General features: G+C 38.5%; 1 protein-coding gene across 1 annotated transcript in view; it reads left to right on the top strand.

Annotated features, from left to right (window-relative positions):
* PLG (plasminogen) overlaps nt 1-20,311 on the top strand; it is a 21,065-nt gene continuing 754 nt past the window's right edge. The window contains exons 1-18 of the mRNA XM_419618.8: nt 1-94; nt 3,334-3,469; nt 4,885-4,991; nt 7,575-7,689; nt 8,442-8,581; nt 9,122-9,242; nt 9,350-9,468; nt 10,424-10,586; nt 11,168-11,298; nt 11,437-11,602; nt 12,322-12,488; nt 13,405-13,553; nt 15,187-15,280; nt 16,414-16,534; nt 17,286-17,360; nt 17,740-17,880; nt 19,002-19,108; nt 19,991-20,136. Of these exons, the coding sequence (XP_419618.2) occupies nt 46-94; nt 3,334-3,469; nt 4,885-4,991; nt 7,575-7,689; nt 8,442-8,581; nt 9,122-9,242; nt 9,350-9,468; nt 10,424-10,586; nt 11,168-11,298; nt 11,437-11,602; nt 12,322-12,488; nt 13,405-13,553; nt 15,187-15,280; nt 16,414-16,534; nt 17,286-17,360; nt 17,740-17,880; nt 19,002-19,108; nt 19,991-20,136 (2,247 nt within the window). The 5' untranslated portion in view covers nt 1-45. The remainder of the gene's footprint in view (nt 95-3,333; nt 3,470-4,884; nt 4,992-7,574; nt 7,690-8,441; nt 8,582-9,121; nt 9,243-9,349; nt 9,469-10,423; nt 10,587-11,167; nt 11,299-11,436; nt 11,603-12,321; nt 12,489-13,404; nt 13,554-15,186; nt 15,281-16,413; nt 16,535-17,285; nt 17,361-17,739; nt 17,881-19,001; nt 19,109-19,990; nt 20,137-20,311) is intronic.

Below are 20,311 nucleotides of genomic sequence, written 5' to 3' on the forward strand. Positions count from 1 at the left end.
GTGCACTGACAGACACAACTTCCAGCACCCGCCAGCTGGGCCAAAATGGGAATTAGCAAAGCCACTTTGCTCCTTCTTTTCTTGCTCAGCTCAGGTAAGAGTCTTTTTCCTTCCGCTTGTGTGGGTGAGATGGGGGCCAGATACTTGAAAGTCCTATGTTATGCAAATGGGTCACCAAATCCATGTGTCACCACTTATATGAACAATGGGCAAGAGCTGCTCATGAACAAAGTTAGAGCTGTGGTTGCTATGGTGTTTACTGGAAACACTAGAAGAACAACAGCCTTGGTTTCTGCATGGGTATCAAATGCCCAGCACTTGCCAATATGCCAAATGGCCAAAAATGGGGACACATTAAACAAGTAGGCTGCTAAAAAGACATGGGTATCTCTGGTTTCAGCTGGCTTTTACCCTAAGATTGTTGGTTGTTGGTTTTTTTGTTTGTTTTTCCTCTGTAATCGATGAATACTGTGATATATATTTTAATTTTTTTTGTTAAGTATTGTTGAAAGTGGAATCACACAAACTCATAAAAAAATAAAGTGAGGTGGAGGGAAGTTCCTTCACACCCTTTAGTTTCAGTCTTTTTCATTGCCACAGTCTTAACAGGAAATTTTTCATTCTATATGATAGGGAGCTTCAATCAATGTTGTGATTCATGCCCTATCTTATTTTAGGCATTATCTATAACTGCGCAGTATGCAATAAAAGCAACTAAAATATATTCCGAAGTGTGCCAATATGTACCAAAAATAAAGAAACAATAAAATACAGTAATATTTTTCTTATGTAAATAGAAAATATACAATAGGCCACAATTTAAAAAAGATGAGTAAATTTTAGCAACTAGAAGTATTATAGACAAGCCCCAACCTAACAAATTCTTGATATCATTTAATGTCAATAATGAGCATATTCATTTAAATTCTGATTTCTAAGCTATGCTTTTGTAGGAGAACAGCCTCGCTCAGATCAAGCAGACCACTCAACTACTTAGGAATGTATATGGGGGAGGAAAAAAATAGCCCTTGGACTTCTGTCTGCAATACTCCACTTCTGTTTGCAAATCCTTCATCAATTTGCTGTAAATATTTGCATTTCTGAAAAAGGCAGTAATGCATCTTTTTAACACTGAAAAATTCCATAGACACTGGAAAAAGGGTAGCAGGAAAACATACCCCATTTTTATTCTGACTGCATGTATTTCTATATTCTTAAAGCATTTTACCCTGCCCTGTAATTAGAACAGAAAGAAGTTATGACCCAATCAATGTTTTATTAAAATAACACCATAATTATAGTATTATGTCAAGATGTCAAAATATAACAAGATGTCAAAATATAACAGCTAAACCATAGTGGGAATTCTTGAATTTCTTGTCCTTATGGGGAGCGTTGCAGCATATGACTTTTTTTTAAACCGAGTTTAGTGCTTTCTTTCACAACTGACTACATCTTAACGTCATTGTTGGTTTGAAATACCTAGGGTAATAAGTGAGCCTGTCACATGAATTTTACTGTGTTGTTTTCCACTTCAACTTCATTTTACTTTTAATTATGCTTTTCTTTATTACATAATGTTAGTCAACCTTTAAAGCCAATATCTTCAGTAGAATACATACAGAAACAAAGATATTCAGTAACCTTTCTGAGTTTGCAGTGGTATGAGAGGAAGTTGTTTGTCAGAGCTAGATGGTCTTTAAGGTCTATTCCAACTTAAGCCATTCAATGATTCTATGAAGTATAGCCTGGCTCTTGTGTCCAATTTATCAGCTATCTGTTGTAGATGTAAAATGATCATAAAGGACAACCACAGAATCACAGGGGTTGAAAGGGATCTCTGGAGATCATCTAGTCCAACCCCCTGCTACAGCTGGTTCCCTAGGGTAGCTAGTCAACTGCAGCCTGAACTGTCATTCAGGTGAAGGCATTTAGCTGTACCAAGAGGTATGTGAGTCTGTTTCACACTACAGAAGTTTTGCTCAGGAAAGGGAGATATAGTTGCCCAAAAGACATTTCTTCAGTTTAAAAATAAAAATAAAAAATGATTGAATAGCCCTGGAAAGTTCCCTACTCGGAGGCTGTAGGCTAGAGTGAAATATGGCTGCCTACTCTTCTTTCTGCTGCCTTTGGGCTGGGCTCATAAAGAAATGAGTTTCAAGAAAATGAAGATCACTTAACACTTTAGTGTGTTTGCCACACATGAGCGGGAAGCTGAGATATGCATGATTTACACCCTATATGCCTTTTATTCAACAACTGTATAAATCAGAACACAAAATAGTGCACAAAGCAGGACTGGGATGTGTTGCAAAGACCATGAGTCACTTGCCTATTTGAGGCTGAAACCAAGGAGAATGGACAAATCCCAGAGCCAAATGTTTATCAGTAAAGTCATACGCTCATCTGATAAAGAAACTGTTAAAAAAAAAAAAAAAAATCACAGGACTATTGCAACTCCGTGACCCTGCTGCCAGAAATCATGAAAGTCTTGGTTCTATGATCTGTATCTAAGCATTCAGAAATAACACTGCAGTAAAAGGAAAAAAAAACACCACTAAATGGCAAACTTCTTTTCAAGAGGATTGTACTTGAGCATTTCTTGATGTTTATTGGTTAACATAGGTGTATATTTTAGCATCACATGTATGTCACATGCAGCTTTAGCTCAGGGGCTATACACTGAAGTTATTTACCAGTTCATTGTCTGATATCAATTCACTGCAATAAAGGAAAACATCTGCTACCTTGATTATTAAGCAAATACCAAGTCCAGATTTATTAAAAATGATAAACTGACAACAACCAAAGTGAAAACCACAGTGACAGAAAATGGCTTGCTTCTCACAAGAGCATTTGGAAAAAAAAAAGCATCTACAGTGTAACTGTTAAAACTGAAATGGTTTATTGCTGTTTTTTGTTTTTTGATAGATATCAGCAATAGATAGTTGTTTCGTATTTCCTGGATTTCATTCCTCCATTTTCTCCAAACTATGGAAAAAAAAAGTTCTTTCTGTCACAGAAAGCATGCAACTTCCTCCTTTTTCTTTTATTCCCATCACCTTATACACCAGCTCTGTGACATTAGCAATGCCTTTCAGAATAACCAAAGCACTGTTCAAGTCAAATCTCTACCCTGCTTGCCCTAGGTTTTTAGTGAAACTATCATTTAACAGACTAGACAAGAAAATCTTTCTGTAGTTATTAACTGATTTATTACTGTAATTAAATGAGGATGTTGTTCAGCTAGGTGTCAAAGGATTTAATATGAAATTTTGTAATTAACTATGTCAGCATTTACATTCTTACCTCTTTCTCTCTTTTTCCTTTTAGTGCAAGGAAGCATACTAGACAACTATGTGAGGACAGAGGGAGCTTGGCTGCTTAACTCAAAGAAGGAAACTTACAAGACAAGTAGTAAAGAAGAATGTGCAGAGCAATGTGAAACTGAAACTAAATTCCCTTGCAGGTAATTTCTGCTGCTGTCTCCTGAATACATATTTCAGATGATGGAGACGTACACGTACAGATCATTGAGTAGTCGACCTTACTTATTGACCGGACTTTGGAGGGATTTCTTAGGAGTATATGCTTTTGCAGTCTGTTGGAAAAACTACAGAGATACAGAAAGTCAGTGACTGAGACACATAAATGAAGACAAGCAGAAGTAGGAAAAATAAGAAAACTATATTGGATTTTCATTGGAAAACATTATCTCCTGATGCACAGTTTGGCACACACAAAACCAGCATGACATGGTTTTATCAGGACACTTTTTTCACAACAAAGAGTCATAAGTAATTGCTTGGAAATTTAGAATAGCAATAACTACATGCTTATGCCTTACCTATTATCCAGCAGGCACATTAATTATTCTGAATTTTACTAGAATTTGGACTTGTGTATCTTTTATTTACCTTGAGAAAGAGACAGCCATCTAAACCTGTGCCCTATTTCCACCCAAGTGCTCCCTCTGCACTTGCATTTAACAAGGCACTGGGTGACAACAAACAACCATGAAGTATGTTAACCAGTATGAGGCAGGGAGATTTTCTTTTCTAACCATCACGAGTCTTGGATCTACCACTTCCACAGGATACCTTTCTGAACGCAGAATGCTGATGATTCGCAGGGCTCATTCCAGCACTCAATTCCCTGTCAGGCCTTTATTTAAGGCAGGGATACCCTGGTGGTCATTGTTTCATGCATTCTACCCACTGGTGCAGACCTGTCCGCTCAGTGCTATGTCGCTACTGCTCTTTGTTGAATCAGTAAAGTCAATGACAGAAATTACTTAACCTACCAAGAGTTTTCCTTAGATACTGTTGTAAAAGTTACACCACCCACTCCCATTTTTCAGACTTCCAGCCTAGGCCCTTGCTGAAAAGACAAGCGAGAGTGCCATCCATAGTGCTTACACTGCTTCAAGTAACGATGACTTGGAACAGTTATCACAAAGTAATTTATGATGCTGGCTTGTTGAGTTTTATCTGTTCCTTGGTAACTGCTTCTTGAATGATCAGTAACATTTTTTTGCACGTACCCTCTTCAACATATTCTCTGGTGCCTCTGGCACATTACAAATGCTCTTTTTTTAACCTGTTTCATAGTTTCCTCATATGGCTCACTTTCAACCTAACTTTGAGATGAAGACTTAGGAGTTAATGTCAGCACTGAAACTGGGAGATGGGACATTTGGCGCTTCGCAAAGCACTGCTGAATCTTAAACCTTGCCAAAGTGCAGTGTTTCCACAGTGATAATGTGGAATAGTTAGGAATAGTGTGGAATAGTTAGGAACTTAATGCTAGGAATAGTCTTCAGGAAAATAATGCACACATTCAACTACTGTTTCTTACCTTGCTCTCTCCTCTTAATTTTAACAGGGCCTTCTTATTCACCAGTAAAGACCAACAGTGTATAACATTGGCTGAGAACACCAAAACAGCAGTGCTATTCAGAAGAACAAATGCAGTTCTTTATGAAAAGAGAAGTATGTTTACATACTGATATTATTTCACCAAGATATCCTTTTGAGAAAGACTACCATAACACTATTGTAGCCGGGGCCATGTGGACACTGGGTCACACAAAGTGGGTAGAACAGCCCTTCTCTAATAACTGGTTTCTGCCACATTGCTGGAAAAGCAGCAGTACCGGCTTTTTTCCCCAGATTAGTGCTCCAGCATCTTTCCTTCTCCCTCAATTCTGGGGATCCACAAGGCTCAAAAAACTACTATTGCTTTGAGAGCACAGATAGTGCTGGGAGTAAAGAAGATGCTTAAGTGTCCCTGATCCACCTCTCCTTTTAAACCAGTCAGTAACCTATGGCTGCATCTTCTTTGTTTCTGTTGAGAGTAGTAGCTATTTGTACAGACCTGGATCCTGAGATAGGCCCTTTTCCAGCAGAAAGCTGATGAAAACTAGCAAAGATTTTACATACATCTCTAAACAAGATTTACTGCTTACCCTGGGGAGCACTCAAATCAATTTTGTTTTAGTTTCATGCATTGTTAGAATTAGCGTATTAACCACATTCCAGTTAAAAATGGGTGCTTTTACTCATATTTGTATATTTTATACTATGTTTGCACTCTTCATTTAATTAATTTGGTGAAGCTTTTTACCCCAATGTATGTTTTTATGATATAATTAATTGATGTGGTAGTACTTTGAATTCCCTTTTTGAATATGTTTTGTTTCCAGTCAGTTTTGCCATGAATGAGGACTTTTGGAGAAAAGTATATCTGATTTCCTATTCTATTTGGCAAATAGTAAGTCTGTCTTTAAGAAATGGCAACAATCCCTTTTTTTCCTTTTAGAAATCCATCACTTTTTGCTACATGCAGACAAGTGATTGGATTTAAAGACTATTTTTAACTTCCATAATCACTAAGCTCTTGTTACATAGATGGAAGAAGGAATTTATTTCATTTTTAATGTAATAGAGGATTCATTGTATCATTCTCTGACTTAACAATGCACCAAGGAAGGAAAGTTTTCCTTACTGATTATTCAGACACATAAGATAATCCTTTTAATATAATAATACAATAAACCTTTTAACAGAATTAGCAAAGCTCTCTTAAACAACTTTGTGAACATTCCATTTCACCATTTGATGATTTGTAATTTTTTTTTAAACATTAAGACATTAGAGAATATTTAGAAATTGGAAAGGCACCTTTCTACATCCTTACTCCTCTGTTGACCTGCAAAGCCTTGAAAGACAGGGTAGTGTTATGCAATTAGCACATGCAAGATACTCCGTAGTATTTTTTTAGCTTTAGCTGAATCGCAGCTGAGCATCCAAATGAGATTTTGTTCAGACATTGTGGAAGATATAAGGAAAAGAGTCATTGAAAGAAGGGTGGGTAAGCACTGAACCGCACTAACAAGAGAGGCTGTGGAGCACCCACCCTTACAGATATTGACCAGGCAAAGCTCTCGGGATCCCCATCCAGCTCAGAAGCTGAATAGGGAACTGGACCAGTACCTCTGAGGACCCTTTCAGGCTAATATTTTTCATGATTCTCCATAGATTTTCTTCCTTACATAATCTTTTTCACTTATACAATTTTCCTTATTCATATAATCTTTGGGAAGATGCTGAATTTTTTCCTCTGACTTCCACGTCAATCAGTACTTCAGTTTTTACAGTTTTACTCCCAGAGCTACTATCATTTTGGATATAATCTTGGATAGTTTTGAGGTCTTACTTAACACATCAGAGTAACCAAGTATGTACATGCCAAATACCTACACACCTCTTCATTACAGTGGGTCTTAAATAATTATGTTCCCTGTAGCAATTGGACAGATCAAAATGATGGGACAGGCAATACAACAGAGGTGTGATGATGAAAGGACCAGCATGATAGAAAAAGCAGCATGATAGAAAGGTGCCATAAAGAAAGGGAAGAAGATTGCTCACCCATACCAGAAGATTCCAGGTCCACAGAAGAAAACTTCACCAAGGAGAGATCTCCAACCAAATCCTTCCCCAGGCCAGGGGAGGGTAGTCAGCCCTTCAATGAGGTCTAAGAGAGGTGCAGCCAGGCTCCACCCCTTCCAGTCACACAGATGAATTGCCTTCACATGTGCTCGTAGGGCTGTCTGGGTCCTTTCCCTGCATGCTCAATCAGTGGTTCAGGCTGTGACTCAACAGTTACCATACATTCTCATTCTAATATAATTTTAATATATTGTGATAGAACACAAAGCAAAATGTAGTTTTCACCTAGATGGATCATATCACTGTCCCTAGGAGCTGCTGCATTTCAAAGAAATTCCTATCACGTGTGCAGATGTTTTTGCACTACTACTGATAAAACCAGACTTTTCTGGTAGTAGGGACTACTAAATTTCAAAAGCGAAGAGTAGGAAGACATGCATAATACAAAATTTCAACCATTATAACTTGTCTTTATCTTGTAGTCATTGCTTCAGCATGCTATCATGAATTAATTAAATCTCATTCATAACATGATGAACTTTAAAGAAAAAGATTATTTTGATATGCTACATTCCAAAGCATATGTGATGATAGAAATTAATTAAGCATGTATCATTTCAGTTTACCTTCTAGAATGCAAGAAAGGTAGAGGGAAGGATTACAGAGGAACAGAAGCCAAAACTCAGAAGGGTGTGGCATGCCAGAAGTGGGCTGATACTGCACCCCATAAACCTAAGTATGATCTTTTCATTATGTGCTCATGTTTTTCTGAAACTTTGCTAAGCCATTTGTATGTCCTGAGTAGTCTTATAAGCAAGTCATTTGATATTCAAATTCTTAATAAAAAATAATTTCTTACACTTATCCTTCTCTAATCCGAATTACAATTGGAGCTGCACAATCAAAGGGGCTTCTTCAGTCTTGGCAGTTGTGTTTAACTTTTTTGATCCTTATGTGAGCAGAATGCTGGACAGGGAAGTGGTTGGTTCTATTGAAACAGGAATTTTTCATCAGTCTCAGAACAAGAGTACCTTCTCTTGACTGAAAAATATAATATGTAGCCAATGAGACATCATTCTATCAGTGAATCCATAGGCAATAAACAAAGCAGTATTTATTGTATTTAGTGAAAAACACTCAGTTGGGTTTACTTAGTAACCTGCTATTGACATAGCATAGCATTCTGCTCACAGAGAACTCTCACATTTCAGTGAACCAAAGCACCTGGCTGAGTTAAAATTATTGGAAACCAAAAATCTAGAGTAAATGTTAGTATTAAATACATGACTGGCCATGAAGATGACAAATTTCCTGAAGTCTGCCGCTCTGACACTTCTAACCCTTGACTTACGGCACTCAGTAGCAATTAGGAGACTTCTAATGAATGACATCTTCAAAATGGTGCTCAGAGATTTCACTTCTAGGGTCCTCAACTGAACAACTATGACATTTCCTTTATTCCCTAATCCCATGTTACTTCTGTTCCAGTTACACACCTGAAAAACACCCCAGTGCAGGGCTGGAGGAAAATTACTGCAGAAATCCTGATAATGATGAAAAAGGTCCCTGGTGTTACACAACAGATCCCAATACCAGATTTGATTACTGTAACATCCCAGAGTGTGAAGGTGAGGATACATATATAATTTGTTCCCCCTGTTCAGAAGATTTGTTCAAAAATGAGTAGTTATTCAGATATTTTTATTTTTGTTCCAAACTTGAGTTTAGTTCAATCTGGAACTTTCCAAAGAGATTTTTACACTGACCACAAATAAATCTCCCAAGTCAGCTGCACAAGAGCAATTTCCCTAGACAAAAGAATGACAAATGTATTCTCAGATCATAATCCTAGAACTGAACCAAATGATGGTTGCTAGTGCAAAAGTCAATAAAACACAATAGAAGCAAGGAACAGATTTTCAATTATAGATCAGCAGTTTAAATTCATCTCTTTTAGAAACTGTGTTCTATAGCATATATTTTAATAGAATACTATAACCAATTAGTTCAAGTCATCAGGAAAAAGAAACTTTGACAAAAATGATTGTCTTTCAGCCTTGTGTTCTGATTAGACCCTTGATCTTCAAGTGAGATGAGTGTGAGTGTTTACAAACAAGTTCCACGTGAAATCTCTGTCTCTTGTCTTCATTCTAAACTTGTTCCTACAGTGGAGTGCATGCACTGCAGTGGAGAAAACTACCATGGAGTAGTTGCAACAACAGCATCTGGGCTTGAGTGCCAACGCTGGGACTCCCAGCTACCTCACTCTCATGGATACCTCCCTGAAAAGTGAGTTGTTTGTCACCATGGTGGCCCACAGACCACTTTACCCCAGACAGACTAATTGTCATAGCCAGCCATTAGTGACTTGTTTAAGATCTATTTCTCCTGCTCAGTTTTCCAGAGAAGGATCTGAAGATGAATTATTGTCGTAACCCTGATGGTGAACCTCGGCCCTGGTGTTTCACTACAAACCCGAATAAACGCTGGGAATTTTGTGACATTCCTCGTTGCAGTGAGTCTGACTTCTAGGCCTCTAGACATAAAGACATCTAAATATCTTTTATTCAGAGCAGTGCAAAGAACTAGAACAGGTAGATTAAGCCTCCAAAGTAAAAGAAAGAATAAAAGACTGCTGACTTTTATCTCAAAAGAAAGAAAGGAAGGAAGGGAGGAAGGGAGGAAGGGAGGGAGGGAGGGAGGAAGGAAGGAAGGAAGAAAGGAAGGAAGGAAGGAAGGAAGGAATAACCATGAAATGAGCCTCTAATGGTTCTTTTGCGACTAGAGTTGTCTGTCATAGGTATTTCTAATCTTTTTTTTTTCCTGGAGCACATCTCTCTTCCTCCATGTATTTCTCCAGGACAGTCTTTTTCAGTGATTCTGGTACTCCTGTATTCCCTTTTTGATGACATTTTCATTCATTCTGAAAAAATTTTGGTTGTTTTTAGGGGGATTTTTGCTCTTCCAGTTCAATTTCCTTTTCCCCTGAGGGCCTGTCCTTGCCACAATATTTTTCCCCTGGGCCTTCTCACCAGACCTCATCCTTGCTGTCCCAAACTCTCACCAGGTTGTGTTCATATCTTCTGGTTTGCACCAATGCCTGTATCTATCACTGATGTGCCTGCCACATTCACCCCAGTTTTCCTCACAAGTGTTGTTTGTTCACTTTTCAGCTATATTCTGATGGGGCTGCTAGCGTTGGTTGTATTGTCTCTGGTTGCTGTAAAGGGGCAGATACAAACTCCCTTCTGGGAGTCTGAATGTTAAAATGGAAGACAGAAAAGATAAGATGCTGTTTTCTCCACATTTTGGGCTTTCCAAACATTTTGTTCTTTAAACCTTACCTGTAAAGAAAGCTAAAATTCCTACCTCCCTCTAAAGCTCTTAAGTGCTTTGTTGCCTTTGTTGTTGTTGTTTTTCTTCTGTTTTTAGAAGGCCATGTTTAACTTCAGTCCCTCTTTCTGCAATAGCAACACCGCCACCTGTACCTGCACCAGGGCGTCAGTGCCTGTCGGGAAGAGGAGAAGACTATCGAGGCAAGATATCTGTTACTGAATCAGGGAATACCTGCCAGCACTGGAGTGCTCAGTTTCCTCACAAACATGCTCGCACTCCTGAAAACTATCCCTGCAAGTAAGTGAAACCTCTCCTTTATTCAGTCTCCATGAGAAGTACCAAGGTACAGAATCACTTCATTTTTCTTCAGCTGTTGTGCAAAGTCCCTGTACTACACCAGAGTTCATTACCTGTAGAATTCCATCTTTTCAGTTGATTTTTTACATGTTTATCCTCTTTTTATTCACTTTGTTTTTCTTAGGTATGAGTGTCTCCTCTTCTGACTTCCAAGCTCTGCTTAGTTATCTTTTTCCCTCTTCAGTTCATCCTTCTACTGTATTGTTGCTCAGGTGAAGCAAAGTAAAATGAAAATTATTACTATGATATTTGCCTGCGGCTGGATTCTTTCACCCTGTGTTGCTGCTTTCCTGCTCTCCACCTCAAAGTACTTCATGAAGTCATATGTCCATCTAGTTTAGCACATCCAAAATACTGTTGCACTGCAATTATTCATCTAGTAAATCACCAGTAAATGACAGCAGCAGTTACTCACCTGTAAATGCAACAGTAGACTAGGAAGCAAGACACATTTCCTCCTTGTTCATAACGATTATCAGGTTTCCATAAGAGGCTTTTCTTAGCCAACTTTTCTGTTTCAGGAATTTAGAGGAAAACTATTGCAGAAACCCTGATGGTGAGCAGATGCCATGGTGTTACACCACAAATGCAACTGCTCGATGGGAATACTGTACCATCCCTTCCTGTGATGGGAAAGAGCCAGACACCCCTGGTAAGAACAGCAGGAGGCATCTGCATTATGGAAGTGCCATGTCATTGTGTTTGGTTGCAAGAAACTTGAGGTGACTGCTCAGTTGTATTATTGCTGTCACTCTCTGTAATGCTAACAGGTTTCTATTATTTACTACAGCTGTTGATCAGCCTGAGCAAGCTCAAGCAACTGAGGAGTGCTACCAAGGCAATGGTGTGAGTTATCGTGGTACAGCATCTTTCACTATCACAGGGAAGAAATGTCAAGCCTGGAACTCAATGTCACCACACCGTCACAATAAAACTTCAGAACACTTCCCAAATGCGTATGTGCATTTCTCGTTTCTGTCTTTCATTCAAGAATGATCGCTCATGAACTCATTTTTATTTGCAGCACCTTTACACAACAATGATTTGAAGTTGGGAAGGGGATATACTTGTTAAAAGTCATTCCTTTTTTTTTTTGGAAATTTTTTGGAAATATTTTCTATTAATCTCATCTTGAAACAACCCTCAGTTGTCACTATTATGCTTTAGAATGCTAATTAATTGTTTTTCTGTGTTACTTCTAAAGAAATTAAGAGTTTTCATAAACTTTCCTTTATACTAAAATGAACCATTTCTATACATCAGATTCTTTGTGAGTTTAAGTCTTAGGTTCCTAGTTTGTCATTCATTAGATCTTTGCAGAGGAGATGAGTCATTTTCTTATTCCTAATTTTTGTTATTTATTTATTCAAAAAGCCATTTCTTCTTTAAAAAAAAAAAAAAAAACCTCATTTGAAAAGCTAAAAGGGATTGTTATACATTAAAACATGTGCATTTACTTATCTGGATTTGTAAAGAGTATTATTACTATATGCCTTAAACAGTGAATAATACCTGTCGAAATTAAATTTTCTACAAACGTTTCTTTATGCTGAAAATAGGATTTCTGTCAGACATTGTACATGATCTTTGTACAAGTCCTACTTTCTAAAATGTTCTTTCACGTTCTTCTCAGGCCTGTGGCATAGATAGGTATACAATATGTTTGCATTTGTAGGGACCTGAGGCAGAATTATTGCAGAAACCCAGATGCTGATAGCCGCCCATGGTGCTATACCACTGACCCAAGTGTGAGATGGGAGTACTGCAACCTCAAGAGATGTAGTGACAATATACAGACAATTCTACCAAAACCTCCTCAGACAACTCTGGAACCAAATCCCGGTGAGAAGACTTGGTGTTTTCCCCAGGAACACTTGTAACAAGAAAGATGTTTTAGACGTAAAAATCATAGAGTTTAATGAGGATGAAAGACAGAATCCTAAACAATCTCAGAATTTAATATAATACCTTATCCACTCTCATCATTTTCTGAACCTTCCCGAAAAACTTTATACAACAGTTTTTGTATTTTATTTTAGATTATTTAGATTTAAAAAATAGGATATTTTTTATCTATTACATCTGGCAATACTGGAAGCACAAGGGAAAAAAAATGACTGATAGTAACCACACTCTGGTGGGAGTGCTATTAGCAATGACAGCAAATATAGAAGTGATGGCACTTTGCTGGCAAATGTTCTGAAAATATCTTTCCACATGCCATGCATTCACATTTTCTGAGCTCCATTTCCCACCAGAGGACAGCTGGCTTTTTGAACTGAGTTCAGATGCAACTTCATTAGCCAGTAGATGTTTAGAATGCTGCAGCTTTCATTTTTTGTTCCATCACTTTCTTCAGGCTGAAAATTAATAGTTTTGCCTGAATATGCATTACAACCTATTTACATACTGTAAACATGATGGGTAGGCATTAGTGTCCATAAAGAAAGGATTTTATGAGTGCATGGTCTTTGTGGTCCTGGTTCTTGGAGTCAAAAAGGGTCAAGTGAATCTGAGCTTCTTTAATCTAAGTCTATCATAATAATGAAGAAAATTTTGCAATTGCAAGCAAATCAAAATGTGATTGCTAGCTATCATTGACACTACTTTGTCCTTCTTTCCATGTATATACATTAAGGAAGACATGTAAATCCAAATAGCATTTCCTCAAATTTATTTCCGCTTCACCACCATCAAGTATGGGTGTGACCCAATTGCTGACTGCTAACAGTTTGTTTCTTTTCCTCTTTCTTCACAGATTGCATTCATTCAAATGGTATAGATTATCGTGGTACAGTAGCAAGAACTGCAAGAGGCAGAATTTGTCAAGAGTGGAGTTCTCAGACACCACATAAACACGACTACTTCACTCCAAGGACTCATCCAAAATCAGGCCTGGAAAAAAATGTAAGCAGTTATTCATTTCATACTTCCTATCATTGAGCTTTTCCTGTCTTTTTTTGTGGTCCCTCAGTAAGCATTTTATGCCAAGTCTTTGTAAATGATTTTCCTCAGTTCATTCCAAGCACCTGATCGTGTTAATTCTTGTTGACATGAGCAGACTGTTCTTCACTGGAACAAACAGAGATGCCTAGCAGCAATGTCAAATACTTTTGCAGTATAGCCAAAGGGCTTTGCATGAGCGTTTGTTTACTCCCACTGCTGAAGACTATCTGGAGTTGGTCTTTGGGCAGTACTTTTCCTCCTCTGACAGAAAAAACACCTAGGATAATACGTTTCAGTAGCAACAGCAACAGGTGAGATGGTGAGGGATTCAAGTTCAGTGCAAGTTCCTTCGGCTATACACCTGATAGATTGCAGCCCTCAGCCTCTACTAATTCCCTCCTCCACAGAGCCCTCCAGCTACTGCCGTAGACTATCATGCATGGATATCCATGCTTCTGACCCATTCTGTAACTCACTCCCCGTCTATAACCTTCATCTCTAACCTAGTCCTAATATAAGTACCCATTAAAAGATCTGTTTCTAGCCAGTGGCCACTAAGACTTGTAACATTCTATATACAGTACTTGTCCAGTTTGTGACAAGCAACATATACGATATAAAGAAGTTGTTTGATGTTGCCAGATATTGAATGATTATTTTCTCCATGCACATGATTTTAGACACTGTTTTAGCCATTTATCTGATTGCATCACATAGCCTGTATTGAATAACGGCTCAGACTGGGAAAATGCTCTATGAAAAGATTCCTGTCATAACTTACTAGTTCTTGAATAGAGTAATCAGTTGGGATTCCTGTGAAATGGAAGCAGGTATCCTATTCTTTTTCCTAAGATATGTGGTTATAATTCAGAGTAGGGAAGCTAACTAGAAAACTATCTGTTGTAGTATTTCTTAAATTGCAAGGAGTCTGAAATGGGAATTCAGAATCCAGGAGTTCATACTGCTTTCTTCCTACCAACTCCTGTGGACAGTGTGGCAAGCTGTCTCTGTCCATGCCTCTTCTCCTCTCCCCTCAACATTACTGAACAATTAGTTCTGGGCAGGGCAGAGAGGATGAAGACGCTCTGAAAGATCAGAATTGTGTTAAGCCTGTAGAAGTGAGATCCTGCTTCAGGGCCAAGTGGTCTTACTTGCTATATTTTAGGGTGATCACTGAACATACAGGCAGATGGTGGGACTCACTTTCAGCTGACAGTGACTAAATTCACATTCCTCCATATGAGTGCATGCAGTTGTGTGATGTGTCTGCTCTCAATGGAGATCAGACAGCATGGCCAGGGAACCCTAAACAGTAATTCAGCTAACTAGGCACCCTGTGTGAAGATGAAGACTGCATCCGTGCCCTGGGACTCATAGACATCACCAAGTTGTGCAAGAGCAGCTTATGCAATTCCTGCTTTCCTCACAGTCAAGCAGAGCGGATGTGAAAAGACCTGAGAGCTGATGTTACAGCTCCTACCAACTGCAGTGGAAGTGGAAATAGGCACTGTAGTGCTCTAGAAATCCCCACTGTAGGATCAGTAAGTTTTTTGTCCTCTTGTTAATAGCTAATGTCTTCATTATTTTTTTACAGTATTGCAGGAACCCTGATGGAGATGTGAATGGACCTTGGTGCTACACAACCGACCCAAGAAAAGCCTGGGAGTACTGTGACATTCCCAAGTGCTGTAATTATTCCTTTTAAGACTAGCATCTCCCTTTCTTATTGCCTTTTATGACTACTGGACAATATTCAGGGATTAATCTGAAAGACTGCTCTAAGACAGTGCAGTAGCTTTAGATAGGAAATGAAGGCTGTGGTGAAGTAATGCTCAACACCAGGGCCTGAATTCTTAAGAACAATGCTTATTGCTTGGAATTCCCAAACACTGCAACAGATTTACCTGGAACTCATGGAGGCTTTGTCAGCTATTTCAAAATAGGGCTGGTGCTGAAGATATTACCCTGCTTGGTCACGTAACACAGCTGATCAGAAAACACGCTTCTGTATTTACATACCTCTGATCAAACCCCAAATATAGAACAAACAAGAATAAGAAAGCTGTTCTATAATATGTATAAACCATAACTGTAAAAATACTACAGCCCAGAATGTCTTGGGCTGGGGCTCTTAAGGAAAAATAGCATTTACACAAGATCACTGACTTCATTTTGAAGTTCCAATTTCTTTTTAAAATAACTTTCCAGCCTGCTCAGTTAAGGGGCAGAGAAAACATGTTTTTTGCCTTTAGCTTCAGTAGTTAGTTACTCTTGCTGACAACAAATCTAAATGCCTTCTTGTTAGGTCATCTTCCCATGGCTAACCAAAATCTACCCTTCTGGAATAATGCAGAGTCATTTGAAGTGCTTGAAAGAGCCTGGGATAAGAGCAGACAAAGTGTTGTTCACAGAGACAGTGATTGAATTTCATGTGCTGTATTACTATATTTAGTTTAAATACAGCTGGCAGTGCGGCTTCTGCACTGCTGTCATCTGTAAGAATGCATTTAGAGGTGTTGGGAGGATTTAATTCTGTTTCCTTCTTTGTTCCATTCCTTTTTCTTTTTTCTACCTCATTGTAGTTGTAATTTGCTGAGAGCCAGGAAGGTTATGCAAAAAAAGATTTACCAGGCATTTTAAATGTCCCAGAAGAAGACAAACCTAACAAAACATAGATGGTGTATGTATGTACAATTTACTGCAGATCATAAGCTGAATAGAAAAATGTAAGAGTTTCCCCTTTTAGTTTTCTGAGTGCATAGAGAATATATAGCAAATACTATAAAGTTCCTCATAGTTATTCTTTTTTCTTACTCTGTAGCTCCTGCTCAGTATGAGTGTGGGAAGGCCAAGGTCAGACCAAAGCTGTGTGCTCAAAGGATTGTTGCTGGGTGTATTTCACATCCACACTCTTGGCCCTGGCAAATCAGTCTCCGGACAAGGTACAGCCACTCCTCATTGCATGAGGTTTTACAATCAAGACAGGTTTGCATCTCACAGGATGTTTGTATGTGGTTGTAACACCCTAAAGAGAAATGTGTTATGTATTTAAAAATAGTAGAAGGATTAAATGCCTCTATGCTAAAAGTTGAAAATAAACTTTATTAAGCTATTTATTTATTGCAAATTAGACTGTGTTTGCTAATCTTAAAGAAGGCAATTTAGTTAACCAAGAATGCTCTTTTTTATGACAAATACCTACAGAATAAACACAACTGGTAATTTGAAAAATGCTATCATTTCACTGTAAGGAAGAATGAATTTAAACCTGTCACTATGTCCCCCCGTAGAGTCAATGTCCTAAAAGTAGTGGAAGCTGTCTGAAATATGGTGTTGATCAGAAACCAAGTCCAGTTCCAAAGCCTTTTGACTGGGATCAGGTCTGGATAAAAGCCATAATCTCTCATAAGATATACGTTGGTGCATATTAGTTTTTCCAGTAGTAAAAATACTGGTCAAGGGCAAAAAAATATAGTTGTTTTCATCATAGAAGTGTATACACAACACTCCTGTCATTGCAAAAAATATTGTTCAAGGAAAGGGAAGAATTTTGTTCCAAATAAAAATGCAGAATAAGTTCTTCAGTTTGTAAAGGTGATGCTGGAAGGATTACCTGATGAACTACAGTGATCTGCAGCTGACTTCACCACCTTAAACCCATGCTTTTTTTCATGTCTTTCTGCTCTATTACAGTTATGGCTTGCATTTCTGTGGGGGAACACTGATAGACCCAAAGTGGGTTCTTACTGCTGCTCACTGCTTAGAAAAGTAAGTATCTGTTACAGACTGCAATAGCATTTTCTTACATGAGATAGAAAATAATAGGAGAAATAAAACAGGCCCAATAACCAACCTGAGTTGTCTCTTGACTCAGTTTGCACAGTCAAGAATTGAGCCAAAACTAGTCATCATTCATTAAAGCAGTTCTGACTGAGAACCAAAGAGTGCTGAGTAGTAACTGTCACCAGATAATGAACATAGCAAGCCTTGATTTCACGTGCCATAATAAGGAATTACAAAAATAAGCTTACTCCCAAGCTGGCTTGCTTTTCTGCTTTTGACAGAACTAGGTGCCCAACATTATCATAAGTGGCCTATGTCCAGGACGTGTGTTAATCTGCTCACTGTGTGCAATTATTTCCAATAGGTCATTACGGCCATCTTCGTATAAAGTATACCTCGGATTACATGAAGAAAGAGCATTGGAATCATCAGTGCAGAAAAGAGATGTTGAGAAACTGTTCAAGGAGCCTCACGGGCAGGACATTGCTCTACTAAAACTGAGGAGGTATCCTTTCACCTGAAGCATTTCTTCATTCTGACAGGAAAATTTTGATTTGCCTGCTTTTTAACTAAGCAGTGGTTGTTTGCTGGGGCTATAGAAGTGTGTGTTTCTATGCATATTGTGACCCTCTCTTCCCTTTCTGCAGAAGCTCCAGTGGAAGCTAAGGTGATTCTGTTGCAGGGATGCAGAAAGGGAAAGGGCTGCTTTGGAGAGGGAAGAGGGCTAGAGATGGTGACCTATGCTAGCAGTGCACTCAGAGCCAGCTGCTGTGAAGTATGGTGGAGGCAGCAGGGCAGCAAGAGGTTGCGATTAAAAAGGTTTTTGCTTTCACTCTATAACTTTCCCTACACACTTCGATCTCAGTAATGTTACGAAGATTGAAGGCTACAGTGGCAGCACAGTGTGACCCCGTACTTTTTCCATGACAGAGTGGGGAGAGTTCTTCCAGCGGGTTGTCCTTAGTGCAGGCAAGCAGTACATGCTTTTGATGCAATATCTGGGTTAGCACTTCTTCCATCTGTTTCCATTGGTCTGAAACTCCAGAATGCTATGTAATTGATAGGAATACATCTATATAGCTACAAGCAGATATGAACAAGCACTTGTGCTTTGCTTTCTCTGGCTGCAGTGAAAATCCAAAACACAGCACAATTAAAGTGGCTTCTTAATTGAACCTATCTAAGAATCAGCATGCAGAAGTAAGTCAGAATAACTCAGGCTCTGCTTTATGCTAAGAGTATCCAGTTTAAAAGTGACCTATAAATAGTGAGACTGGGTGTAGGCAGAGTAAGGTAGGCTTTGGTGTCTATGCTTTAACCATACGTGAACACTTTCTTTTGGATTTACTTTAGTATTTCAATATTTTTTCCTTTTGAACCATTCTCCATTTCAGATGTTTTCCTTTTGTGTATCATGTTCTGTGAGATTAGAGCCTAAAATATAAGTGGTTTTGAATTTCAGAAGAAAAAAAAAAGCAAAAAAAGAAGAAAAAGCCTTAAAAGCTCAGAATTTCAAGGAAAAAAAGGCTGACTGTATAAAATCCTCTTAGAAATATTAAGGTGGTATCACAGATAAATGGTCTAATGACTGACCTTGTGTGTGTGTCTTTTGTTTGTTTCTTTCAGCCCAGCAGTCATCACTGATCAGGTAATCCCTGTTTGCTTGCCAAAAGAAAATGCTGTGTTAGGAGGAAGAGAGGAGTGCTATGTAACAGGTTGGGGAGATACAAAAGGTGAGACAGAATTAACACTCCATTTTTGGAGCTTGGTATATATTTGTATCCAAAGAATACTCACTCTATGCCACAAACACCCCCCGAAAAACTTGCATGCATATATTTTTCATCCCAGTTTGTAAGGTACTGCCTTTCTTTCTAATGCCTCCTTCTGATTTAGATTCTTCTAAACTTCTCAGAGCAACAGACATTGGAACATCCAAAAACAATACGAAAAGAGAGGAATCGGACCTAAGCACATACTTGCTTTTATTTTTCAGTCCACTCTGCTTTTCCCCAGAGTTGGCTTTTACACAGTCAGAATGAAAGTTTTTTCTAGACTTAGGCAATTTTCTTAGCATGTGATGTGAGTTTGCTCATTTTCTCAAATGATTTTTCTCACAATCGGCCTGGTTCAGAAGATCTCATTTGAATATGAAAATGTTCTCATCTTCAAACCTCCCACTTTGCTCTGGCTGAGAAGAGAATCTTATCTTTTCTGCCTCCTTGCTTCTGTCCATCGTGACATTTTCAACTGCCTGCTTCCTTCCTCCTTTCTTACAGAGAGGTATTCTCAGACCCAGAGAAATAAAATGGCTTGGGAATGACTGTCACATATAGCATGGGTACTGGACCCGTATATATTCACTGTGAGAACAATAAGGGCAATCGCTGTATTGTGTATTTTGATGGGTACTAAAAGGTGATAAGCACTGTGATACTATTGATAACACTTACTGATTTTGAAATCCCTCCATGTATGCATGGAAAGTATGTTTGTAAACACTATTTTACTGCTTATTCCTATCCTGATATTTGTTTTATGAAGATGCTCATTTATCTTTGTCATTTAACACACTGGGGTTTTTTTAATATAATTTACTTCGTTTACTTGCAAAGGAACTCCTGGTCAAGGCTACTTAAAGGAAACTGGCTTCCCTGTAATTGAGAATAAAATATGCAACCGCCCCGAATTTTTGAATGGGAGAGTGAAAAAACACGAGCTCTGTGCTGGGAACATTCATGGAGGCACAGATACCTGCCAGGTAAGAAAGGGCTGTGAGCATCAGCGCTGGTTGTAAGAACAGCATGCATTAAAAAACTCCTCTCTGGCTAAAGCTCTAGTGCTTTCTTATAACATATGTGGACCTCTCATTCAAGAGATAGTTCCATTTCTGTGCTTCCTGTGAGAACACCACTCTTCTCATCTTGAGCTCTCAT

Source organism: Gallus gallus, chromosome 3 (assembly GCF_016699485.2).
Source record: "Gallus gallus isolate bGalGal1 chromosome 3, bGalGal1.mat.broiler.GRCg7b, whole genome shotgun sequence".
NCBI lineage: Eukaryota > Metazoa > Chordata > Aves > Galliformes > Phasianidae > Gallus > Gallus gallus.